At 42.8% G+C, this 27,897-nt stretch overlaps 1 protein-coding gene across 1 annotated transcript in view; it reads right to left on the reverse strand.

The window, feature by feature from the left end:
- Positions 1-27,897, reverse strand: part of LOC126266933 (chondroitin sulfate proteoglycan 4) — a 551,011-nt gene that overhangs the window by 230,613 nt on the left and 292,501 nt on the right. Inside the window, exon 9 of the mRNA XM_049971625.1 lies at positions 15,527-15,782. Within this exon, the coding sequence (XP_049827582.1) occupies positions 15,527-15,782 (256 nt within the window). The remainder of the gene's footprint in view (positions 1-15,526; positions 15,783-27,897) is intronic.

Below are 27,897 nucleotides of genomic sequence, written 5' to 3' on the forward strand. Positions count from 1 at the left end.
GCGTCGACTATAAAACCGTGTTCAGACTCGCTTAAATCTTGATAACCTGCCGCTGTAGTAGCAGTAACCGAGCTAACAATTGCGCCAGACACTTGTTGTCTTATATAGGCGTTTCCGACCGCAGCGCCGTATTCTACCTGTCTACATAACCATGTATTTGAATAGGCACGCCTATACTAGTTTCTTTGGCGCTTCAGTGTGTATGAGGATAATTAGCAAGGGCTCCTATATCAGTATTGTGTGGGTACGTTGAGCATCTGGGGAATGACGGGAGGCGTGCTAGGGTAGTCCGTGCAGTTCTCAGGACCATTGTGTCTGAATAGCGCAGTGGTCGTGCATATGGCTTGTAAGCACGAGAGCTGTGTTCGAACCCCGAGCCGGCTCATATTTTTAACATTGTTTTTAGTTTAAATCATTAATGTCATTAATTTATTTGGGTTTTGGGATTGTATAGGAGTCTTTTAACAAAGGCGGTGATGTTCTCTCCAAACCACCCTGAGCAAATCAGAAGATTTTGTAGTGGAATATTACCATGAAAGATTCACCTGCCACAATCACATTTTGTGAGTAGCGACCATGCGAATTAGGTGAGAGAGATTAGTTATTTTCGCCGCACACATTAACTGAGTGGAACAGGACAGAAAATCGCTTACCTCATACCAAATACCCTCCCTGCCACATGCCACATGCATGGCTTTCCAGTACATTTGCATGCAGCCAACATATCGTAATTTTCTGGCAGGCCTTCTAACATGATTTCATTTCAGTCGTTCGACTACATAAAATGGTTATCACATGTGGCCACTAGAGAACACTGCTCTGAATGGATATCAGTCCGGATGGAAAATGAATACTAAGGTAATTCAAATATAAGAAAACATATTATTATAAATCAAGTAGTCATTAACGTTTGTAAACGCACATATATTGTATTAACTGACGTTTCACAAATGTCACTACCCTCTGAGACACATTCAGTAGGCTAATCCTTAGACAAAAGATGATTTTTTCTGTATCATTTTGAGATTTCGAAGCGGCATCTGGAGTCCGAGCATTCCATGATAATTTGATGCATTCGTACTTTCGGGGATTTATTCCAACTCGTCATTAGCCGGAGAAGAAGCTTTGAACCACTTATTTAGAAAAACCGCTCAGTAAGGGAACTTCATAAACTGCGTGTCACTAGTAACTTCACTGTACTCATAGCAAACGAGGATATATATGCGTTATGGAAGTCACTTATTTCCCTTGTTATATAGCACAATGTGACGTGGTTTACCTAAGGCATTCATGATTATCTACCTGTTCAGGTATCTGAACTGTAGATGAGTGGTCAAACTGTTTACTTCTAGATACGATTCAAACCCTGCACCTATAGCCAATGCTAAATAAGCAAACATTTCATCACGTACTGGGGCTTGAATAAAACACCAAGTATAAAGGTACGTGAAATACCTTATTTTTGACTAGCATCAAACAGCAAGTGTCTACGTGAAATTACACAACGAAAATTTGTTTCTTAGACCAAGTGAGTGTACGATTCCAATTCAACAACATGGAAGACGTAAATATGATTTCATTCAAAAAGAAATGCACACATGCTTAAACTTGAAGTGGCCTAACATAAAGTTGGACGATGTTTCCAACACAATACGTAATCATATCATTAACTAAATCAAATTTTTCACCAGTAGCTGTATGACTGAAACCGCAATGACGAGCGAAACCAGTTTTTAATTAGCGGGATTCGATCCCAGCACCTGTCACTGTGTTTTTATGATCACTAAGACACCTTAAATATAGGTTTATTTCACTAGTATTCAAAAAATGGCTCTGAGCACTATGGGAATTAACTTCTTAGGTCATCAGTCCCCTAGAACGTAGAACTACTTAAATCTAACTAACCAAAGGACATCACACACATCCATGCCCGAGGCAGGATTCGAACCTGCGACCGTAGAGATCGCGCGGTTCCAGACTGTATCGCCTAGAACCGATCGGCCACCCTGGCCGGCTCACTAGTACTCAAATGGACGTGTGTGTGAACTAGAAACAACATGACTTAAAGTTCCGTTCTGATTCTGAGTCGAACCCCAGACGTATCGTCGTCGTAGAGTTTACGTGAAAGGACGTTAACTATTGCTTTATTTCCACCAGCAGCTAGGAGTGGCGAGTTTCAACGTGAACTAGTGTGAGGCTAAGTTCCTTTCTGACTGGGTGTCTAAACCAACCAACACATATCGTTATTGTTGATAACTCAGTTTTTGTGTATGTATGCTAGCATGAAGTGACATAATGAAAATTTTTGTGCCGGAGCAGGATTCGATCCAGAGCCTCGCCTGTGGTGGAGATCTTGCAGAGGTTCAGTTGGAATAAGAGGTTCATGTAATGTTAAAATAACAGCTGATTCCTCAAGCTGGGGGGGCTATCAAGTACGGGGTCCCACAGGGTTCGGTCTTAGGTCCTTTACTGTTCTTGATATACATTAGTGACTTAACATTCCATATTGATGAAGATGCAAAGTTAGTTCTTTTTGCTGATGATACCAGGATAGTAATAACATCCAAAAACCCAGAACTAAATGATGTAATTGTAAATGACGTTTTTTACAAAATTATTAAGTGGTTCTCAGCAAACGGGCTCTCTTTAAATTTTGATAAAGCACAGTATATACAGTTCCTTACTGTAAATGGCACAAAAATAAATATAGACTTGGAACAGAAGTCTGTAGCTAAGGTAGAATTTTCAAAATTTTTAGGTGTGTCCATTGATGAGAGGTTAAACTGGAAGCAACACATTGATGATCTGCTGAAACGTCTGAGTTCAGCCTCGTACGCTATTAGGGTTATTGCAAATTTTGGTGATAAGAATCTCAGTAAATTAGCTTACTATGCTTACTTTCATTCACTGCTTTCGTATGGCATCATATTCTGGGGTAATTCATCGTTGAGTAGAAAAGTATTCATTGCTCAAAAACGTGTAATCAGAATAATTGCTCGAGCCCACCCGCGGTCATCCTGCAGACATCTATTTAAGGATCTAGGGATCCTCACAGTAACCTCACAGTATATATATTCCCTTATGAAATTTGTTGATAATAATCCAACCCAGTTCAAAAGTAATAGCAGTGTGTATAGCTGTAACACCAGGAGAAAGGATGATCTTCACTATGCAGGGTTAAATCTGACTTTGGCACAGAAAGGGGTAAATTATGCTGCCACAAAAGTCTCTGGTCACCTACCAAACAGCATCAAAAGCCTGACACATAGTCAACCAACATTTAAAAATAAATTAAAAGAATTTCTAGATGGCAACTCCTTCTACTCATTGGCTGAATTTTTAGATATTAATTAAGGGAAGGAAAAAAACTAACTTAAACATTAGAGTCAAGCAATATTTTGTGTAATGTAATATCGTGTACAGACATCTTTCATTAACCTGACACGTTCCACATTATTACGAAGTGTCGTATTCATGATCTATGGAACAAGTATTAATCTAATCTAATCTACTCGAGGCAACAAGGAAAGGATGGATCTACTCTGTATCGAAGGAGCCAAATCCCGCAAATAGAAAGATCAGATTTCAGATCCCCGTCCTGCCCTAAACTTTTCTTCATATCATTCTTAGCTGCAGCAGGCACACACAAAACCAACAGTGAAAAGTAATTCTGCTTTTTTACACCTGTCGTGCTCTTGAAACAACAGCTATAGGTGCAAGTTAACAACAACGATAGGTGCAAGTTTCGACTCCCAATCAAACTTTGTCTCATATCGTTTCAAGTACCAAACTTAATCTCCATCCAACGCAACTTTTACTTCATCTCACATTTTAACAAGGGGAGATTTTGTTATTTGTGAATGAAAACATATTTCACTGTGTTATTTTTGAAACGCGGTAAGTTACGTAATGTAAACCTGTGAGAAAACAGGTAAATCTGATTGTTGAACAAACTATAGTGTATTTGTAAACTGTTTTGCTTCCGAGGTTTAGTTCTTACGGTAAGACGTCATGAAAGTATAATATGAAATTTAATTTCCCTACAGGCGTGTTTAGAACATTATGACGTATGGGATTTTAGAACCAAATGAACAATACACTACTGGCCATAAAATTTCTGCACCAAGAAGAAATGCAGATGATAAACGGGTATTCATTGGACAAATATATTATACTAGGCCTGACATGTCATTACATTTTCACGCAATTTGGGTGCATAGATCCTAAGAAATCAGTACCCAGAACAAAGACCTCTGGCCGTAATAACTAACTTGACAGGCCTGGGCAGTGCGTCAAACAGAGCTTGGATGGCGCGTACAGGTACAGCTGCCCATGCAGCTTCAAAACAACGCCACAGTTCATCAAGAGTACCGACTGGCGTATTGCGACGAGCCAGTTGCTCGGCCACCATTGGCCACAGCTTTTCAATTGGTGAGGGATCTGGAGAATGTGCTGACCAGGGCAGCAGTCGAACATTTTCTTTATCTCCGAGCTGGTAGTCTATGCTGCTGCCAACGTCGTCGAACTCTTCGTGCAGATGGTTGTTGTGTTGGAAACGTCCCAATCTGTTGACTCAGGGATGGAGACGTGGCTGTGCGATCCGTTAAAGCCATGCAGATAAGATGCCTGTCATCTCGACTGCTAGTGATACGAGGCCGTTGGGATCCAGCACGGCGTTCCGTATTACCTTCCTGAATCCACCGATTCCATATTCTGCTAACAGTTATTGTATCTTGACCGACGATACAATAAACCGCAGTCGCGATAGGCTACAATCCGACCTTTATCAAAGTCGGAAACGTGATGGTACGCATTGCTCCCCCTTACACGAGGCATCACAACAACGTTTCGCCAGGCAACGCCGGTCGACTGCTGTTTGTGTATGAGAAATCGGTGGAAAACTTTTCTCATATCGGCACGTTGTAGGTGTCGCCACCGCTTTGAAAAGCTGATCATTTGCGTATCACAGAATCTTCTTCTTATCTGTTGAATTTCACGTCTGTAGCACGTCATCTTCGTGATTTAGCAGTTTTAATGGCCAGTAGGGTATTTTATTACTGACTTAAAGAAAAATCAAAATTTATACCGGAGGTTTTATTCATGTGTGTATCCATTTCATCTGAGCATTAAAACGAGTAAACACTTACAGTACCAATAAACTGAACCCAACATTCAGAATAAAAGTATTTTAATACATATTGATTCTTGGAACTTGCTTCTTAAATTAAAATGAAAAGAAGAATTGCGACTTTAATCTTTGATAGTGGTGCTCCAGTTGTCTATAGCACACCAAAAACTTTTAATTGCCTCCTCGTTAGACAGGCATCCTTCTGTGCTGGAAGCTTATGGGAGAATTCACTTTTTTCTGTCATCATAATGGGACTGGAATCACGGTTTATGATTCTCAATATGTGACGTACAAGGCCATTAACCCATTGGCTGGTCTTAACGACACCGGAACAGTCTCTCGAGTAAGGAAAATTGTTATATTGTGGTACGCTACTTGAAATGACACTTTCTCAGTTCGAGGCGCTGCTCTACAGTGGAATATAACAGGTAGGATAGTGTTCTTGAATAAAGGAGGCCACTAGGTTTTATAAGCAATAGTTATCGTCGCTGTCTACAACGGTGACTGTGACTATTATTTCTATATGCTTTAGTAATCAATGGTACATTTTCCATCAGTGTGTCTACCATATCACATTTCTTTACCATTCTCTTAACGAAACAAAATCTGTCACAGGAAGGAAGGAATGGGCTCTCAATGGGAAGACCTGGTTTATAGGCAGAAATCTCACTTTAATGTCATTCTCAGTTTCGGCAGAACACCCTCTGAGTATATGTGCAAGTCTTTTACAGGTTTAGGAATTCAAAAATTAACATACCTCATCAGAGCCATAGATGATTAGTGAAGTTCGTGTACCAAGAACTGACGTCGGCATCACACTCTAGTGGTGAAACAGTTACGTTGAGAAACCTCGCAAATCAGTGACCTGAGTTTCAAAACCAAAGCAAATATTTGCGATAGGCCATTGCAAAGAGCACACTTGGGCGGTTTCTACATGTGATGACGTGTCTCTTCTTCAACTCTCATTTTGCCACATAAAACGAAAGTGTCAAAGAGAGTGACGTAAGGGATTTTAAAAATAACCGGTTGATTTAAGATCTTTCGTGCTTAGCTTATAGTTGTCCTCGGTCCAGTACAAAAATTTTCGTCAGGCAAAGAGATTTGGTAACTGATACTAGTAAAAAATAAGATATTTCATCAATTACAATCGGTCTTTTGTTGGAGTTTCCATCAGGCATAAAAACTTTTCTTACCTAGCATTGGCTACAGGTATCGCTTTTGAATCAAATCCAGAGCAGAACGGTTTGGAACTTCATTTCAAGATCAGACATGTACACAGATAGATTCTCATTATACCTTAGATAATCAAAGTAACTTTGTGCTTGAAAACAATGACGTTAGGTAAGTAGATTCGGGTGTCGTCATGAGTGAAGTGTAATTGCAAGTGGTACGCTGTTGACGCTGACGCTTCCGTAGAGCGATTGACGCTGTTCATCTCGGTTTTTATAAGTACGTAGTTCAAAACCACTCGCCAAGGAAGCGACGGGTTGAGAGATTTTTACAGAAGCATGAATTGTTAGAATTATCGGAGCAGTTTTGGTTTCCACATATTCTTGCAAATCTCAAAATTTTCTTTTGATTAAGAATTGATGATGATGATGAGTCCCATACTCCGTTTACCGAGCGTAGGGGAGCGACGCGGGAGACCCGCGCCGCCATACTAGGCAAGGTCCTAGTGGAGGTGGTTTGCCATTGCCTTCCTCCGACCGTAATGGGGATGATTGATGATGATGATGAAGACGACACAAACACCCAGTCATCACGAGGCAGGTGAAAAATCCCTGACCCCGCCGGGAATCGAACCCGGGACCCCGTGCTCGGGAAGCGAGAACGCTACCGCGAGACCACGAGCTGCGGACATAGCCTAGCGAATTATTTAAGGGACATAGCTACTATTATTAGTTGTCTCAGAATTTCAAAGTAGAAGCATTCGAGAAATGTTTGTTATTCCAAGAATTTTGTGTTTACAAGCATTAAGAGCAGTCTCTTTTTTAAATACGTGTCCTCATACTTGAAACATTGTGGTATTAATTTACGTCTGATTGATTGCCATATAGAGCAGGGACGGAAGTGGTCTCTAGTGGTGACCTGTGGTAATCATTTTATATAGTCAAACGGGAGTACCGAAATGAGATCAAAGGATCCACTACAAAGTTGTATCATGTGCGATGCACGCAAATTAGTTAAAAAGCAGTTCAGGTTGTCCTGATGTTTTGACCATGTCAGTACATATAGGTGCAACCTCAAAAATGTGGAAACAATTCATGGTGGCACCTTAATTTCCGATCTGGGAAAATCTGCGCATCTAGCAATTAACACTGAAGCACCAATCGTGGCCATGGCATTAACGTATATATATAGAGAGAATGAATGTATACATTGTATTGCTTGATATAGCTCTAGTACCGAGTTAAAAGCTGCGTGCGTTCATGACAGTTTATTTGTGCACTGAGCTTTGTGCGCTGAATTGCACATGAAAATGCTAGATCCAATGTTAATGAGCGCATCGCAATTTCAGAGCGTAAGAGATTTTAGCGTGGTCTCTCTAATTGCAGTTGGTGGACGCTACGGTCCTGCATGTTGTACGTTAGTAATAGCGTCAGTATGTATTCCTTCGTTGCAGAGTTTCATCTCTGAACCTCTTCCAAAGAAAGATTAACATATCCACCAATAACAAGTAGTCATCTCGGTCTAATCACCATCAACGCACGGTAGACATTAAAAATGTGAAAGCATTTTTCAACTCCCTTTAGGTTTGAATGAAAAGACAATCATAATAAAATTTTAAAAAAGAAAAACGAAGGTCTACTGAGTCCGAACGGTAGTTGCTATTCCCCATCGTTTCATGTGAGTTTATTTTTTTATGTGTAATGATCCATTCGACGACGGGAAATTAAACCGTAATATTTCTCCCTGATCAGAGGGGCGGAACAACACCTCGGAAGAAATTGAGTGTGAGACGAAACGCTACACTCTATGGTTCACTTGACATGGTAAGGATGTCCATAGATATCGTTACTCTGGGTCTGAGAGCTACCCTTCCCAAATGGCTTAACCAGAGCACCACCTTCCACTGTCTAGCTCACGAATCTCAACACTTGCTTTCGTGGATAATCACTCTAGCGAGCCATCCGAGCACATCTGACGATCCGACTCAAAGAGAGCAACAGTGAAGACTGTTTCCTTGTAAATTTCTGATAGCCACTAACTATCGTGTAATTCTTCACACTCCACAGGAGTTCAGAGGCACCACAGTAAGATACAATATAACAGATAATTAGTGTAAGAGGCAGCCGACAATAACTACCTACAACCTAGTAGTGATCAGTAAGAGAAGCTGAAGTGGTAATGGATGAAAGTCAGTTGTTTTCAGGGAGGGGACAGAAGCAATTCTGACATTGCACTTAGAGTTGTGGAAAGATGATTTGGCGTTCAGAAGTATATAAGCCAAGGTTGCAGCTGTGTACTATTTTTGCTGAAGTTTTTTTTTGCGTCATCGGTCTACTGACTGGTTTGATGCGGGCCGCCACGAATTCCTCCCCTGTGCTAACCTCTTCACCTCAGAGTAGCACTTGCAACCTACGTCCTCAATTATTTGCTTGACGTATTTCAATCTCTGTCTTCCTCTACAGTTTTTGCCCTCTACCCGTCTAGTACCATGGAAGTCATTCCCTCATGTCTTAGCAGATGTCCTATCATCCTGTCCCTTCTCCTTATTAGTGTTTTCCACATATTCCTTTCCTCTCCGATTCTGCGTAGAACCTCCTCATTCCTTACCTTATCAGTCGACCCAATTTTCAACATTCGTCTATAGCACCACATATCAAATGCTTCGATTCTCTTCTGTTCCGGTTTTCCCACAGTCCAAGTTTCACTATCATACAATGCTGTACTCCAGACGTACATCCTCAGAAATTTCTTCCTCAAATTAAGGCCGGTATTTGATATTACTAGACTTCTCTTGGCCAGAAATGCATTTTTTGCCATAGCGAGTCTGCTTTTTATGTCCTCCTTGCTCCGTCCGTCATTGGTTATTTTACTGCCTAGGTAGCAGAATTCCTTAACTTCGTTGACTTCGTGACCATCAATCCTGATGTTAAGTTTCTCGCTGTTCTCATTTCTACTACTTCTCATTACCTTCGTATTTCTCCGATTTACTCTCAAACCATACTGTGTACTCATTAGACTGTTCATTCCATTCAGCATATCATTTAATTCTTCTTCACTTTCACTCAGGATAGCAATGTTTTCAGCGAACTGTATCATTGATATCCCTTCACCTTGTATTTAAATTCCACTCCTGAACCTTTCCTTTATATCCATAATTGCTTCCTCGACGTACAGATTGAATATTAGGGGCGAAAGGCTACAGCCTTGTCTTACACCCTTCTTAATACGAGCACTTCTTTCTTGATGGTCCACTCTTATTATTCCCTCTTGGTTGTTGTACATATTGTATATAACCCGTCTCTCCCTATAGCTTACCCCTATTTTTTTCAGTATCTCGAGCAGCTTGCACCACTTTATATTGTCGAACGCTTTTTCCAGGTCGACAATGTATATATGTAAAAATCAAGAAAAGGGGAAAAACTAGAGAAGGAATGAAACTGTTAGGGGTACAAATGCTGACGATATTGTTCTGAGACGACGTAGTACTCGTACATCTGCCAGAAAGGAAGGAACACTCAGCTCTGTTGAAAGCAATATTCAGCATACCTACCACTGAAAAAGGAGAAGTGAAGGTCATGAGCAAAAGCCCTTAGGAAGGACTACTTTACTGTATTACTGAAGCAAGTACGATAGCAATAATAGACGGGCAAGGACGAAACAAGATTTCTTAAATAAATGATCTCTGTTAGTATCAGATACGGATCAGTAAATGAGAAAGAAGTTTCTGACAGTTCAGAGGACAGCGCTATGTGGAAGTGAAACGTGGGTCAATCGACATCCAAAGAAAACTGGGGCATTCGATAAATGAATCTGTCCACGAACGTTAAAAATTAACTACGAAATGAAAATGTGCTAGAAAGGATAGATGAGGAACGATGTCTATGGGACATTATTACCAGAAGAAGGGACACGTTTGTTGGACATCAGCTGCGGAATAATGAATCTGGCGCTGAAGGAGTAATAGGAGGGAAAATTGTACGAGCGAATCAATATAAGGAAAACAGATTATGGAGGGTTTAAGAGAAAAAAGATTAAAAGGTTAGCACACGTTTGGAAAAAGACTGTACTGTCCACAAATATGCCGGTAGAAGGTAAAGAACGAAACCAAATAATGCTTGCCAGACCTAATGATACCTTAACTTTGTCTCACAGAGAATTGTGTAAGGTAATATTTAGGGAAGACATACACAGTCTGATCAAAAGCTCCCGTATACGCCTGTGTAACGCGGAATTAATCAGTAGCTGTCACGAGAAACGGACCCACCGGTACAACAGGAGGGCGGGAGTGTTGGGTGGATTGTAGAGAAGAAGTAACAGAGGAATTGGTCGGTCTGGAGAACTCAGTGAATACGAACATGGTGTAAGCTTCAACTCCTCTAAAGCTGCACAAGTCGATTGTTGGTGACGTGACTGTCAAGTGTAAATGTGAAGAAACAATCACAGTTAAACCAACACCAGGTAGATCTCATGGACTGACTGACAGGGTCCGTCAAGAACTGCGGAGGGCAGTTGTAAAATATTGCATGAAGTCAGCGGGACAAACCACTTGTGAGTTATGAAGTGATAAAGTGCTGCCATTAGTCTAGCTGGCATAATGATTGTACTAAAAATAATGGCTTGAGCAGCTGCTCTTAAGCAACACGTTTCTGCACTCAGTGCTAAGCAAAGGTTAAGATGCCGTAATGAGCGACATTACTGGACAGCGGGTGACTGAAAGCGAGTGGTTTGCTGCCACGAATCACACTATACCGTGTGTCAACCCGATGGAAGGGTTTGGGTTTGGCAAATGACTGGACAACGGTACATGCCGTCATATGTAATGCCAGCAGTGAAGTGCGGAGGTGGTGGCTACCTTAGTGAAACTAAGAAAACACTAAGTGTGCAGGGATGTAAGTACAATGTGCACTGAATGTAGTTTGGAGACAGTCGTTTTTTATATCAGCATGACAACACTAGCTCTTCTGAAGCAGCATGAGGCAATGGTTTTATGGCCAGTAACATCCCTGAAATAGACTGGCCCGCCCAGAGTCCAGGCCTGAGCGCAACGGAGAACCTTTGGGATGAATAGAACGTCGCCTTCGTTCCAGACATCCTATATCACCAACTTGTTGGATTTCGGCTGTTGATGGAGGAAAAATGGTCTCCGTTTCTTCCCCAGACATTGAAAAACCTCGCTGAATACGCCCCCAGCAACGTTCAAGCATTCATAAAGTCGAAGGATGGGCACACCCCATATTAATGTCTGTTAACATGTGTCAGGATACTTTTGATCAGATAGTTTATTGGGTTTCAGTCAGACAGTGAAAATGTGCTGCCCTAGCTCAGTTTGACAGAGATGTAGGAAAATAAAAAACAAAAAATGTTCATAAGCGATTAAAATCCAGGGTGAAAAGATGTCAATGAGAACATTCGCTGAAGACATTGCTGCCGTCATAGAATATTGGAAGGGGGGGGGGGGGAGGGAATAAAGGAATAGTTGAATGGAATGAACGGCCTAATGAGCATAGTACATGGATTGAGAACAAACCGCACAATAATAAAAGTAATGAGGAATAGCATAAATGAGATTAAAGATACACTTAACATCGATATTGACGACCACGAAGCAGGTGAAGTGGAAGAACTCTGTTGCCTTGGAAGCAAAGTAACACATGGTAGATGAATCCAGGAGAACAAACAAGGCATGCTGACACAGGAAAAGAGGGCATTCCTGGCAAAGATAGGTCTGTTAATATCGGATATCGGCCTTAATTTCAGGAATACATTTCTGAGAATAGACGTTTGGCGTACACCATTGTGGCCAAGTGATTCGAGGACTGTGGGCTAAATGGGAAGAGAAGGAAAGCGAAGTGATTGAGATGTACTGCTGTAGAACGTTAAGGAAAATTAGGTGAGCTTACAAGATAATAATTGAGGGAGATGTCCGTACCATCGACGAAGAAAGGAAGATGTGGAGACACTGGAAGTATGTAATGATTTCTATGGTATTATACTGGACTGTAGAGGGCAAAATCTGTGGGGGAAGTGTTAGGGATGTTCACTCCAAGAGTATAAAAAAAGGAACTGACACACCAAGAATCAACTATCCGAATCGAACGGAAATCGGTAGATATACCGTAAATGTGCAGACAAACAAATGATTAGAACTTCAGAAAAATTGGATGATTTATTCAAGAGAAAAATCTTCACAAATTGAGCAAGCCAATAACGCATTGCTCCGCTTATGGGGCTTATGCAAGCAGTAATACAGCTTGGCACTGATTGAGAGTCGTTGGATGTCTTTCTGAGGGACAACCTGCCAAATTCTGTCCCATTGGTGGTTTAGGTTGTGACAACCCCGAGTCATTTGGAGGGCCCTGCTCACAATGCTCCAAACGTTCTCAATTGGGGAGAGATCCAGCGATGTTCCTCACAAATGTATGATTTCGAAAGCAAAATGACAAGCATTAGAAACTTCCGTAGTGTACATGTCTTGCTGACATGTAAGCCCAGGATAGCTTGCCATGAAGCGCAATAAAATGCGGTGCAGAATATCATAGACGCACCGTTTGCTCCAAGGTTACTGGGGACGACAACCAAATAGGTCCAGCTATGAAAGGAAGTAGCACCCCAGACTATTCCATACGGACCACGTCCATATCTCACCACTGACTTCTAGTATCAGCCGCACGCAGTTGACGTCAAGAAGTGGATGGGCCTGAAGAGGACGTTGTTACAACGTTGAAACTAGTTGCCAAAATAAAATCGGAACCTTAAATACAGCTGGAGGAATTTCTTCATTATTTAACATAAATTTACACCACTTCACGTCCCACTGTCCTCCATTTCACATGTGGATGTACGAAGGTTAGCCGTATGGCGGGCGACAGCCAGGTTGGTGTCCCAGCGCTGTCCAAGGGTGTCTCCAGTCCCGTCTTCGGATTGGAATCTCATTAACTGGAATGGAATTGCCTTCAGTGATAAGTTCCACTTTGAATGACCTGTAATATGTCGATGATATTCTACACCCTGTTTTGTTGCCTTTCGTGGGAAGCTCTCTTGGGCTTACATTTCAGCAAGGTAATGCCCGTCCGTACACGGCGAGAGAATCTACTGGTTGTCTTCGAGCTTGCTAAACCTACCTTGCCCAGCGACGTCGCAGGATCTCTCCTTAAATGAGAACGTTTGAAGGATTATGGGCCGAAGCCTCAAGCTATCTCGAGATTTTGACGATCTATGGGCCAGTTGCACAAAATAGCCCTCAGGAGGACATCTAACAACTATAGCAATCAATGCCAAGCCGAATAACTGCTTGCGTTAAGGGCCAGAGGTGGGCCAGCGTGTTATTAAGCTGTTATATTTGTATAGCTCTTTCTATAGAATAGTTAATTCATTTTCTTATTGTAATCATTTGTTTGTTTGTAATTATACATCACAGATATTGATTTCCGTCCTATTCCATCAATTCCTTCTGGGTGCGTCTTTTTTTATGTCTTAGAGTATTTTCAACAAGTACTGATATGTTTATGAAGTCTTTCGCGACGGTGTCTTTGCATAAAAAGATCTCGGTTTACTTGATGCGTCAAATTTGGATCAAATCCCAAGCTTTCGATGACTACCTCCGTCTTCTTTGTCAGAGGTGAAACTGACTGTCGTGAACCGGTGAGGCTTCCGCTTTTATAAGCAGTGGACGGCTTCTCATTGGCTGGATGACGTCACGGTGAAAACGGCGCGTACCGAGGTGGCGGCCTCTATATCCATAGATTTTGTTTGCGCGCCTTATCCAGCATTGCTTGCAGCGCCATCCATCGCAACAGGCGGTATCAACTGCGCTCTTCCATGCATTTCTGAGTGCATAACCGGAGTCTGTGTTGAAATTATTTTGACAGAGTCTGATTTCAACTGCATCCCTAATGACAGAGTCCCAATAGAAGCGTGGGCAAGTAGTCTTGTTTCATGAAATAAAATCTTAAGTTTATTTAACAAACTGTGCTCAGCCACCGTTTATTTTTCTAGGTACCGGTATTTCAGGTGACGCTGATGTTCCACACAGCTGTTGCCCTCCAAATCCTCGAACACCATGCGCTCCAACTCACGTTCCGCATCCGCCTTCGTCTACGACCTCATCCCCTTCTCTCACCTTCTCCTTTTCCTTGAACACATCTGCACACTATATATTGCGCGGTGCCTTGATCCCCCTCACCCCCTGGTGACTTCCTTCCTCTCCACTCCCAACCAGTTGCCGCGCCTTTACCGTTGTGTTACACTCTCTCTCCATCTCCACACCCTTCACCTCCTTTCCCAACGCAACTTCCACCGTCTACCCCTCCTGGATGATGAGCTTTGCTGTGACATCTACCCTTCCTACCAACAGTAACCCCATCTTCTTGCCTCCTCCTCAGGGCTCCCTCTCCTCCTCCTCCTCCCTCCTCCTGAGCGGCTTCCCCCTCCTACTCCCCCTCCATCTCTTTTGTCTCCTTCAATGTCTCTGCACTCCCTCGTGCCCTGACTTCCCTCTTCAACTCCCACCCCTTGCATCTCCTGCCTCTTCGTGTACCCATTGATGCCCCTCCTCTCTTCATCCCGCCGCTTCCCCTGCTGCCCCTTGCTGTCCCCTCCTTTTCCATCCTCTCTGCCCTTTTCCTCGGCACATCGCGCCTGGCAGTTTTTATTCTTCGTCGTGTGTGCTCCAAATGGGTTTTAAGTGTGTTGTTCCATAGTGGCTTTACTACTGTGGCCGACTTTTAACGCGTGCATGTCCATTCATTTCCTTCTCTGTGTCTTCTCTGAGTTTTGAAGAATCGCCAACTGTGTTTTTTAACTTTCTGGTGACTTTTTTTAACTGTCATCCATGAATGTCTCCATTTTAGTCTCTATTTTTTACCTCCATTTTCTTTCGTTATTCTGTTTTAAGTTCCCCTTTATCACTGTATGTATGTAACATTTTATTCTTATTTTAAGTTGTCCTGTCATTGGGCTGAAGAGCGGCGGATTGTGCCGCCGACAGCCCTCCCCTGCCCATATGGGGCAGGGGAATGAAATCACAATAAAGGGAAAAAAACGGTCCACTACAGCCAGTTTTACCCCTGACGAAGATAACGGAGGTAGTCATCGAAAACTTGGGATTTCATCCAAATCTGACGCGGCAAGTAAACCGTGAACTTCTTATGCAACAAGTAACGATGCCTGGCCGCATCGGTCCGGCCTGAGGATTCTGTCCCGGTGCACGTTGCTAGTGGCGGGGCTTACCTTGAAGTCGTCGTGGGCGGGCGCGCCCTCGGTGTGCACGTAGCGGACGAGCCCGCGCGCCAGCTGGTGGTTGGTGAAGTGGTCCACGTTGACCCACTGCGACGGCGTGGAGGAGGGCCCGTCGGCGCCCGCGCCGCGCAGCCGCTGCACGTGGCCGAACTGCGGCGGCCGCACCACCTCGTAGCGCACGTCCAGGCTCGGGTCGTCCGCGTTCACCGCGAAAGACAGGTTCCCCGGCTGCAGCCGCGCCCACGTCCTGCGCAGGCCCACAGCGCCAACTAGAGTTTCATACAGCGAGCAAAACATTACATTCGACAATCATGTGTGTTTGGCAATTCTGGCTATGGCAGCCATCAACTTTTTTTCCAATTTTACACTTTTCAATTGAGCAAAGATACAGTAACTGACGGATAATGTCAGCGAACTGAGGAACGAACGACATATAGTACTGCAACTGCACTTGTCATGAGAAATTGCGCCAACAGAGTAGTCTTGTAACCTCATTGGCTGCTGCAATGTAAGATGTAGGGATTACCCTCAAGCCCGCATCTACATGGTGAACAACATTTCATTCGCTGACTAGTTTGCTGCCACGAAGTCGTCTCGTGTGCCAAACTTTTCATCGCAGAGTAGCAATTGTAACCTACATCCTTAATAATTATTTACTAGATATATTCCAGTCTCTGACGTTATGTCAGTACCTCTATCGGTTCTCCCTTCTATTCCAGTCTCGTATTGTTCGTGGAAAGAATGAATGACGGTATGCCTCTGTGTGGGTTCTAATCTCTCTTATTTTACCCTCATGGTCTCTTCGCGAGATATACGTAGGAGGGAGCAATATACTGCTTGATTCCTCGGTGAAACTTCAACAAAAGCCCTTACCGAGCCACTGAACGTCTCTCCTGCAGAGTCTTCCACTGGAGTTTATCTATCATCTCCGTAAGGCTTTCGCGACTACTAAATGATCCTGTAACGAAGCGCGCTGCTCTCCGTTGGATCAACTCTATTTGGTACGGATCCCACACTGGTGAGCAGTATTCAAGCAGTGGGCGAACAAGTGTACTGTAACCTACTTCCTTTGTTTTAGGATTGCATTTCCTTAGGATTCTTCCAATGAATCTCAGTTGTTACCTCCTGGAGTCCCCTCTAGTACCATAGAAGTCTTTCTATGATGTCTTCACACATGTCCTATCATTTTGTCCCTTCACCTTGCCAGACTTTTTTTCATCTCCTATTCAGCCGACTGGAATGGCCGAGCGGTTCTAGGCACTGCAGTCTGGAACCGCGTGGCGCTACGGTCGCAGGTTCGGATCCTGCCTCGGGCATGGATGTATATGATGTCCTTAGGTTAGTTAGATTTAAGTAGTTCTAAGTTCTAGGGGACTGATAACTTCAGAAGTTAAGTCCCATAGTGCTCAGAGCCATTTGAACCATTTGAATCTCCCCTATTCAGCGCAGAGCGTCCTCATTCCTTACCTTAACTGTCCACCTAATTCTCAACATCCTTCTTCAGCACCACATCGCAAATGGTTCTATTTTTCCGACAATGCGTGTTTCTCTACCATACAATGCTGAGCTCCAAACGTACATTCTCAGAAATTTCTTCCTCAAATTAAGACATATGTTTGATATTAGTAAACTTCCCTCCGCTCTATTTGCCAGTGCTAGGCTGCTTTTTATGTCCTTGCTTCATGGGTCTTGGATTACTTTGCTGCCTAGGTAGCAGGATAACTTACGATCGTCTACATTGTGGACCCCAATTGTGATGTCAGGCTTCTCCCTGTTCTCATTTCTGCTACGTCTTCTTACTTCGTTTTTCTTATGGCTTCCTTGCTTTGTCTATTACGAGTTACTTTGCTTCCCAAGTTGCAAATTTCTTCCACTTCACCCTCTTCGTGGTCGCCACTATTGGGATTAAGTTTATCGTTACTCTCATTTTTCGTACTCCTCATTAATTTTGACTTTTTCCGGTTTACTCTCAATCCACTTGCTGTACCTGTTACACTGATCATTCTTTTCAACACATCCTTATTCGCTTCCATTGAGTGTAATAATGTAATCAGTAAATCTTACCATTGCCATACCTCACCCTGAGTTTTAAATCCACTCTTCAGCTTTTATTACATTTTCGTCATTGCACCTTCAAAGCGTAGACTGGAAATCAGGGGCCGAAGACCACATCCCTGCCTTAAACTCTTTTTAACCGAGCACTTCGTTCTTGATCTTACAGTCGTATTGTTAAAACTAATTATTGCTACACCGTAATTCAGATTTTGTTTATAATTTTACGGGAGAACCTCCCAATACTTTGTCGCGAATATTTTGGTAGCCAGACAGAGACGAATAACTTCGTGTGTCATCGACATCAAGACGAATGACCCACCAGATATGTGTTTCAGGCTACGAAGTTTAGTCTTTACGAGGGGGGCCCAACAATACAGCCTTGCATGTAGAAGGGATCAACAGTAAGAACAAAGGGATGTCCTTCCTCTCCAGTTAAGGAATTACATTGGCATGAAAGAAAACTGTCTACTGAAGTTTAGACAGCGAACAGATACTGGAGGACCTCTGGATTAATACACATCAACTGAAAACTCTGGAGGAACTTGTAACGTTACCGATCCGTTTTGGATATTTTCTCTGGATGATCTCCTTCTATCACTAATTTCCTGTTGGTTACTTAGTGTTTTAAACAGTTATTAAGCAAATTTGCAGAACACTTCCTAACCTTATTTTTCAGTTTTTCATATTTATTGATACCAAAAGCAGTAGCTTGTAACTTTGGTGGATATAATAACACACGTCAGCAACTCACATAATCCGCTTGTGACCCAGTGAGTGGCAACACAGATAATTAAGACAGTAATTGTGTTCTTTCAGTGCTAGACCACTACCGAATAATAAATACTCACTGACCTGAAACTGGTGTATGAATTTACGTATCGACTACCTGTTGCAAGACGAACCATATGGAGGAATTACAAAATGCTCAAACACTCAGTAATTACATACTCAATGAAAATACAAAAGACGAGATAAAAGGTAATACACATACACGGTATTTGGTTTAATTGTAAACTGTATAATGAAAAAATGGTAAAAATGGTAGGTACTACTTGATGATAGGGACGTTTTAACGTGCACCTCGAATTACAAAGCCCATTTTCTGGGAAGTTAAATTCTGTAATTGCAATATTTTGTTAACTAACGTGTTACTTTCGCGAAAAGTATACATTTAAAAAGACTGATAATGGAAGGACTACTTATTAGTATTCCAACATTCTCGAATACAACAACTTTGATTAGGAATAAATATTTAAATATCTAACTTCCCGAAAAAGTAAAATGAGAAGGAGAGCTTTTAAATATGGTACGTTAATCTAAAAATAAATAATTATCATGAGGATAGAATGCTGTGGAGGACATGGTCGTAGTTACGCGTAAATTTAAATAATTTCATCAGAGAAAAGAGTGAAAGAACGCTTTCTTTCTAAAGATAAATGGAATATTGCGTTTGTCTTCACACAAAAACGAACCTAAGAAAGTACACTGATACAGATTGCTTTTGGCAACGGATATCAGGCTTCCGAGGCAAAAAAGCGCACCATAAATTTAGAAACAAAGAACTAGCTTCTGAAACCAGCGACAAAACAGTAAACAAGAATGAGATCATAATGATAAAAATAGATATACACTCCTGGAAATGGAAAAAAGAACACATTGACACCGGTGTGTCAGACCCACCATACTTGCTCCGGACACTGCGAGAGGGCTGTACAAGCAAAGATCACACGCACGGCACAGCGGACACACAAGGAACCGCGGTGTTGGCCGTCGAATGGCGCTAGCTGCGCAGCATTTGTGCACCACCGCCGTCAGTGTCAGCCAGTTTGCCGTGGCATACGGAACTCCATCGCAGTCTTTAACACTGGTAGCATGCCGCGACAGCGTGGACGTGAACCGTATGTGCAGTTGACGGACTTTGAGCGAGGGCGTATAGTGGGCATGCGGGAGGCCGGGTGGACGTACCGCCGAATTGCTCAACACGTGGGGCGTGAGGTCTCCACAGCACATCGATGTTGTCGCCAGTCGTCGGCGGAAGGTGCACGTGCCCGTCGACCTGGGACCGGACCGCAGCGACGCACGGATGCACGCCAAGACCGTAGGATCCTACGCAGTGCCGTAGGGGCCCGCACCGCCACTTCCCAGCAAATTAGGGACACTGTTGCTCCTGGGGTATCGGCGAGGACCATTCGCAACCGTCTCCATGAAGCTGGGCTACGGTCCCGCACACCGTTAGGCCGTCTTCCGCTCACGCCCCAACATTGTGAAGCCCGCCTCCAGTGGTGTCGCGACAGGCGTGAATGGGGGGACGAATGGAGATTTGTCGTCTTCAGCGATGAGAGTCGCTTCTGCCTTGGTGCCAGTGATGGTGGTATGCGTGTTTGGCGCCGTGCAGGTGAGCGCCACAATCAGGATTGCATAAGACCGAGGCACACAGGGCCAACACCCGGCATCATGGTGAGGGGAGCGATCTCCTACACTGGCCGTACACCTCTGGTGATCGTCGAGGGGACACTGAATAGTGCACGGTACATCCAAACCGACATCGAACCCATCGTTCTACCATTCCTAGACCGGCAAGGGAACTTGCTGTTCCAACAGGACAATGCACGTCCGCATGTATCCCGTGCCACCCAACGTGCTCAGAAGGTGTAAGTCAACTACCCTGGCCAGCAAGATCTCCGGATCTGTCCCCCATTGAGCATGTTTGGGACTGGATGAAGCGTCGTCTCACGCGGTCTGCACGTCCAGCACGAACGCTGGTCCAACTGAGGCGCCAGGTGGAAATGGCATGGCAAGCCGTTCCACAGGACTACATCCAGCATCTGTAAGATCGTCTCCATCGGAGAATAGGAGCCTGCATTGCTGCGAAAGGTGGATACACACTGTACTAGTGCCGACATTGTGCATGCTCTGTTGCCTGTGTCTATGTGCCTGTGGTTCTGTCAGTGTGTTCATGTGATCTGACCCCAGGAATGTGTCAATAAAGTTTCCCCTTCCTGGGACAATGAATTCACGGTGTTCTTATTTCAATTTCCAGGAGTGTACAACCACGATCCTTAATGTACCACTTTCTAACAAGATTGAACAATGCTACCGGAAAACGGACGTTAAGGTCAGTTTTCAGACAACTGATAACGTAGAAAGTATGCCTTTCCCATCGAATAGATCGAAAACTGGATAAATTTAGAAATTTGGGGCGTACACAATAAGTTGTAACGGCTGTGACCGCTATTATTTCGGCTGAACTGGTCGTTCAATTGACACTCGGCTTAGGAAACACTTGTACAGTCAACATAAAAACAGCTTTCGGTATGCAGAAGCGGGCAATACGAGACACTACTCTTGGAACATAAGTATTACACAATGTGCCTGAGGGAAGCAGGTTAGTTTTGTTAAAGAAATTTGAAATTTATAACAGTAGGAACAGGGTGGGAGCGGCAGCCTGAAAGCCATGGGCTACAAATCCCATCACCCTCCATCGAATGGCGCCTGCAAACTCAACAACGGCTCTGCCTGCGGTCGCGTCATCCACGATGGCGTGTCGTCCTCACTAATTGCCTTTAATATTAAATATACTTTACTAATTGTTCCATATTATGCACTGACTAATAAGTTTGTTAATTTAAATAGTTTTGCTTATGAATGACGATGAATTATGTCGTGTGATAAATTACAACATATGTTTGCTTCATCTATTTTTGGCCACACGACATTTTTGATCTTGTTAAATGGCATATTCTTTACCCTTTGCAATATGCACTGACACAGATTTAAACTTTTTTCTCTTTTAAAAAAGGTGGAAAAGAAAAATCTTTTCTCTCGCCAACTACCTGCACTCCTGTAACTAAATGTTAACGCGCATTTTTCATGTAAATACAACAGTCAGTATTGCTGAAACTATGAGTAGGTGGTGGGGGGTGGGAGTCATGCTTCACCCAGTGTACGTGTATGTCTTTAGTGTTTTGACAAGTTAACCAGTGTGGCGATGTAGTATATACATTTTATGATTTACTTTTCACTTAAAGTACAGCTTACATGGGATGTTTCACAGTGAATATTTTACAATTTTGGAGAATCATATTAGTTTTATGCGCGGTTGACAAAACGCAAACATTTGTGACTTACTTCTACCTTTTCAGAGACAAGTTTCTGCTTGCAGTTATGGACTGTTCCGAAAATATTATATGCGGACGTTTCTGCGTATACAATTTTTTTTACTATGTTTTACGGGCTTTTTCTCTCAGTTGCTGTCACATATAGAACGATTCGTTCAACGAAATAGTATTTCCTCTTAATAACTATTTATTTTTCGTATTTGTTGCCACTACATAATATATTTAACTTTAGTTCTTTGTAAGCTGTACATAACAAATTTTACCTTAAGATTTAAAATAAGAATATTATGGACGATGCAACGGTGTTGTACACCGCGAGTGAATTTATAATACTACATGTGATATGTTAATTCCCTGTATTTTTTATAAATAAGGCCAATAGCAATTTTTACATTGTTAATTAAGAAATTATTCTTCTGGTTTGTTAATTGTCATATCTGATGATAGTAGTTAATCAACCGAAACTGATCATCACTTTGAAATAAAGATTTTAATGTTAAATACGATTGAGACAATACACAGAAAATTTTTAAACGTTTCAAAAAGTGTTATAGATAGTTTTAACAATTTTTGTTACTTTAACTTTAGTTAAAAACGTTGTCAGTGCTCTGCCGAGCTTAGTGGCCTAGGAGTAATGCGCATACCTGGAAAGCGGAAGATCATGGGACCGAAGCCAGGTCGGGATATAAAAATTTCCAGTCTGCCTTTACTCTAACCTTCACTTCTCAACAGTGTCAAAAGGCGCCAGGAGCGGCACTTAGTACCGATTTCACTTTAAACTATGGTTCCCATTTTCGCAGTATGAAAACTGGAGTAGGATAATGGCAGAAAACTCGCGGAATTGGCTTCTAATAGACAGACTATACTCCGCCATCGAGCCATATGCCATTATTATTTTCATTATCATCATCTTCATTAATCTGACAACTATACACTGAATAATAACGTTAAGATAAACACAGTATGGATAGCAATGTAGAACTTTCAAGTATTAATAGCATACGCATATTACGTGTAGAACAGAAAACAAAAAAGGAGAAAAATTTAAGGAATGGAATTATAGTTTTATTTACATAAAACAGTTTACTGTGTCAGTCAGCAGGACGGTGTGGCTGAGCGGTGCTAGTCTCTTCAGTCTGGAACCGCGGGACTGCTACGGTCGCAGGTTCGAATCCTGCCTCGGGCATGGATGTGTGTGAAGTCCTTAGGATAGTTAGGTTTAAGTAGTTCTAAGTTCTAGGGGACTGATGACCACATATGTTAAGTCCCATAGTGCTCAGAGCCATTTGAACCATATAATTATTGTAAAGGTGGTTCGATGAACCCTCTGTCAGGCACTTAAGTGTGATTTGCAGACTATTCACATAAATGTAGATGTAGAGATCTAAACCACGGTTGCAATTCAAGAATGATGAAGAGTTACTCGAAGTTTAAGTGAATGGTTCGTACAAACAGTTTGGAACTAACTGGGATACCAACGTACTGAGGAATGATGAGATGTAATGAAGTCCTTAAGGATGTGGCTACCTCCATAAGGAATGTCGAATGGGCAGTTCAGTTAAAGAGTAATGGAAGTCTCTAAAGAATGCCAATCACACATTTTGGACAGTCAGACACAGATACAAGAAAGGTATCTGCGAAGAAACTCTGGGTAACAGAAGAAGTACTTCAGTTAATTCACGAAACAAGGTAATACAAATCTGTTCAGGGAAAGACAGGACTACTGTAATATAAATCACTGAGGAATGAAATAAGTAGGAAGTGGAGGGTACCCAAGGCAAAATGGCTGCAGGAAACATGTGAAGAAGTCGAGAAAGAAATGATCGTGGGAAGGACTGACTCAACGTGTGGAAAAGTCAAAACAACCTTCGGTGAAATTAAGAGTAAGAGTGCAGTGTCAATGCCCTTATTAAACGCAGGGGAGAGAGCAAATAGGTGGAAAGAGCACGTTCAAGGCCGCTGTGAGGGGGCGGACTTGTCTAATGACATCACCGAAGAAGAAATTGGGGTCGACAGAGAAGATATAGAGGATACAGTACTAGAAGTTAAAAAGGCATTTGAATATTTGAGAGCAAATAAGGCAGTAAAGAGAGACAACATTCCTTAAAAACTTCAAAAATACTTGCAGGTGTATAGAATCTATGAGACTGGTGACACGCCATCAGATTTTCGGAAAATTTCATTCACACAATTTGCAAAGTTCATGCACCCAAGTTCCTTGCAAAAATAATATAGACAAATTTGGCTTTATGAAAGGTAGAGGCCACAGAGAGACAGTCCTAACGTTGCTCATGATAATGGGATACATGACTGAAGAAATATTAATCCACGTTCATTGGTTATGTCGTAACAGAAAAAGCAGTGGACAGTGTAAAATGATGCTATGTGAAAAAATTTAAAAAAAATACACTCCTGGAAATTGAAATAAGAACACCGTGAATTCATTGTCCCAGGAAGGGGAAACTTTATTGATACATTCCTGGGGTCAGATACATCACATGATCACACTGACAGAACCACAGGCACATAGACACAGGCAACAGAGCATGCACAATGTCGGCACTAGTACAGTGTATATCCATCTTTCGCAGCAATGCAGGCTGCTATTCTCCCATGCAGACGATTGTAGAGATGCTGGATGTAGTCCTGTGGAACGGCTTGGCGCCTCAGTTGGACCAGCGTTGGTGCTGGACGTGCAGACCGCGTGAGACGACGCTTCATCCAGTCCCAAACGTGCTCAATGGGGGACAGATCCGGAGATCTTGCTGGCCAGGGTAGTTGACTTACACCTTCTAGAGCACGTTGGGTGGCACGGGATACATGCGGACGTGCATTGTCCTGTTGGAACAGCAAGTTCCCTTGCCGGTCTAGGAATGGTAGAACGATTGGTTCGATGTCGGTTTGGATGTACCGTGCACTATTCAGTGTCCCCTCGACGATCACCAGAGGTGTACGGCGTGTAGGAGATCGCTCCCCACACCATGATGCCTGGTGTTGGCCCTGTGTGCCTCGGTTGTATGCAGTCCTGATTGTGGAGCTCACCTGCACGGCGCCAAACACGCATACGTCCATCATTGGCACCAAGGCAGAAGCGACTCTCATCGCTGAAGACGACACATCTCCATTCGTCCCTCCATTCACGCCTGTCGCGACACCACTGGAGGCGGGCTGCACGATGTTGGGGCGTGAGCGGAAGACGGCCTAACGGTGTGCGGGACCGTAGCCCAGCTTCATGGAGACGGTTGCGAATGGTTCTCACCGATACCCCAGGAGAAACAGTGTCCCTAATTTGCTGGGAAGTGGCGGTGCGGTCCCCTACGGCACTGCGTAGGATCCTACGGTCTTGGCGTGCATCCGTGCGTCGCTGCGGTCCGGTCCCAGGTCGACGGGCACGTGCACCTTCCGCCGACCACTGGCGACAACATCGATGTATTGTGGAGATCTCACGCCCCACGTGTTGAGCAATTCGGCGGTAAGTCCACCTGGCCTCCCGCATGCCCACTATACGCCCTCGCTCAAAGTCCGTCAACTGCACATACGGTTCACGTCCACGCTGTCGCGGCATGCTACCAGTGTTAAAGACTGCGATGGAGTTCCGTATGCCACGGCAAACTGGCTGACACTGACGGCGGCGGTGCACAAATGCTGCGCAGCTAGCGCCATTCGACGGCCAACACCTCGGTTCCTGGTGTGTCCGATGTGTCCTGCGTGTGATCATTGCTTGTACAGCCCTCTCGCAGTGTCCGGAGCAAGTATGGTGGGTCTGACACACCGGTGTCAATGTGTTCTTTTTCCATTTCTAGGAGTGTATATTGGTAGGGTATACGGAAAAACGTATAATATACAATACTACATGAATCAACAGGAAAGAATAAGATAAGAAGGCCAAAAATGAAGTGCTCGAATTAAAATGCGTGTAAGACAGGAACGGAAACCTTCGCCCACGCTGTTCAGTCTCTGCACCAAAGAAGCAATGATGGAAATAATAAAAAGGTTCAACAGCGCAATTAAAATTCAAGGTGAAGGGATATCAATAATAAGTCTCACAGATGACATAGCTCCCTTCAGTGGAAGTGAAGAAGAGTTATAGGATTGGTAGAATGCATTAAACAGTCTAATGGGTACAGTTATAGAATTCTTCTACCTTGGGAGAAAAGTAACCCATGACGAACGAAGCAAGGAGGACATAAAAAGCAGACTAGCACAGACAAAGAGGATATACCTGGCTAAGACCAGCTGACTGGTGTCAAAAAATAGTTCGTAATTTGAGGAAGAAGTTTCAGAGAACGTGCGTTTGGAACACAGAATTGTATGGTAATGAAAGATGGGCAGTGGGGAAGCGGGACAAAGGAGAATCGAAATGTTTGAGACGTGTTGCCACAGAAGAATGTTGGAAAACTAGGTGTACTGTTACAGTAAGGAATTAGGGGGATTCTTCGCAGACTCGGCGAATGAAGTTACGTATGGAGAACACTGATAAGAAGAAGGAGCAAGGTGGTAGGACGCCTGTTGAGACATCAAGGAGTAACTTCAGTGGTACAACAGGGATATGCAGAGGATAAAAACTGTAATATATCCAGGAAATAACTGAGGACGTAGACTGCATGTGCTACTCTGAGATGAAGAGGATGGCACAGAGAGCAATTCTTAGCGAGCCACATCAAACCATTCAGAAGACTGATGACTCAAAACAACGCAGAAAATAATTTGAAAAAAGTGAATACCTAATAACCTGCAATGGAGACTGACACACGTTGGTCTCTTGTTCGGTGGGTGAAGGAAAAGCACGGAATGACATTACGGGGAATGAATGAATAAATAAATACGTTCGGAAGCGCTGGTAGCATGGTATTCCACTGTCAGGAAAGTCGTACTCGGCAAAAGTGATAAGCGTTAATAGGAAACGGTACAAAATTTCAGCGAACGAGACCTGAAAATTATCAATTATGGTCATAATTAAAAGTACGCAGATTTTCATATATACTAAATTAATTAAGTAACATACACACAGAGGAAAAAGTGAATCCCTCTGGTATCACTCGGAATTCGGGATTCGTTATTTTTTTTTAAATCTTTCCCAGTTATTGACGCGATCACTACTACAAATGCGTTTTTTTTTTTTTTTAAAAAAAAGCCTGAGGGACGATATTCTGTTCAGTTCTGCTGATATGCTTCCTGCTGCAGAGTTATCATTAGTCAGAACCAGTTAAATTTGAAGAGCGATATATTTGTGAAAACGACACATTGTGGGACAAGAATAAAGGACTATTCACACCAGATTCTTTAACTGAGTTAAAACTATTTTAAAGGGAATGTTACACACAACTTCACCCAACAACCGGGTTACGGATTGTACGTATTAGTAATAAATATGCTCCTTACGAAATAAGGTAATTATAATGAGACAGATGGAAATTATACTTCGTTACGAGGAAAGGCGGTGTGAATCGACTGCACAGTTTAAAAGTAACATGAAGCTGAAAGAAAGAAAAAAACGGCGATGTGCCATGGACAGGGACACTGTGTTGCGAACATCCTACCTCATGAAGAACGCGCACAAAGACATAAAAGGGCTTCAGAGTCATAGCTATACTATCAGAATAAGTCAGCTGAAAAAAGTGTAGCGGCGAAAGGCTGGTACTTAAATGGCATAAAATTTACAGCGAATCACCATCAAGACCTTGCAGAAATTATGTGTTGTTGAAGTCAAAACTACCTATCCTAATATAGACTGGATACAAATGGATAGAACTACTTTGTACCTCTAACTACACAACGTTTTCGCTGGGTCACCATCACAGAATAACTAGAGTTGGGGATTATGTCTAGCACTGATAAATGTTTTCATAATGAGATCAGATGGTTTCATGAGGTGGATGGAAAATTCGCTTGTGTGTGATCCATGGAAAGCTGTGTGTTTCGATTCTGCGGTTTAAAAGTTACATTAAGTTACACCCTGTAGAACTAAAAACATCGATATTTTACTCATATGTAGTATCGTAAGGAAGTGTCGTATTCATGAAAGTATCCAAAAAGTTATCTGTGCTTTATCGATCGTTATCAAACTCTCCAGCTATGGTTTTAAAATCTGTCTGCAATACAGAGAGATAAATAATGTTTCAAATAGAATAATACTGACATTATATCAGGGAACGTTATAATTTTCATCACAGATAACAATTTTTAAAA

Source organism: Schistocerca gregaria, chromosome 4, assembly GCF_023897955.1.
Source record: "Schistocerca gregaria isolate iqSchGreg1 chromosome 4, iqSchGreg1.2, whole genome shotgun sequence".
Lineage (NCBI taxonomy): Eukaryota > Metazoa > Arthropoda > Insecta > Orthoptera > Acrididae > Schistocerca > Schistocerca gregaria.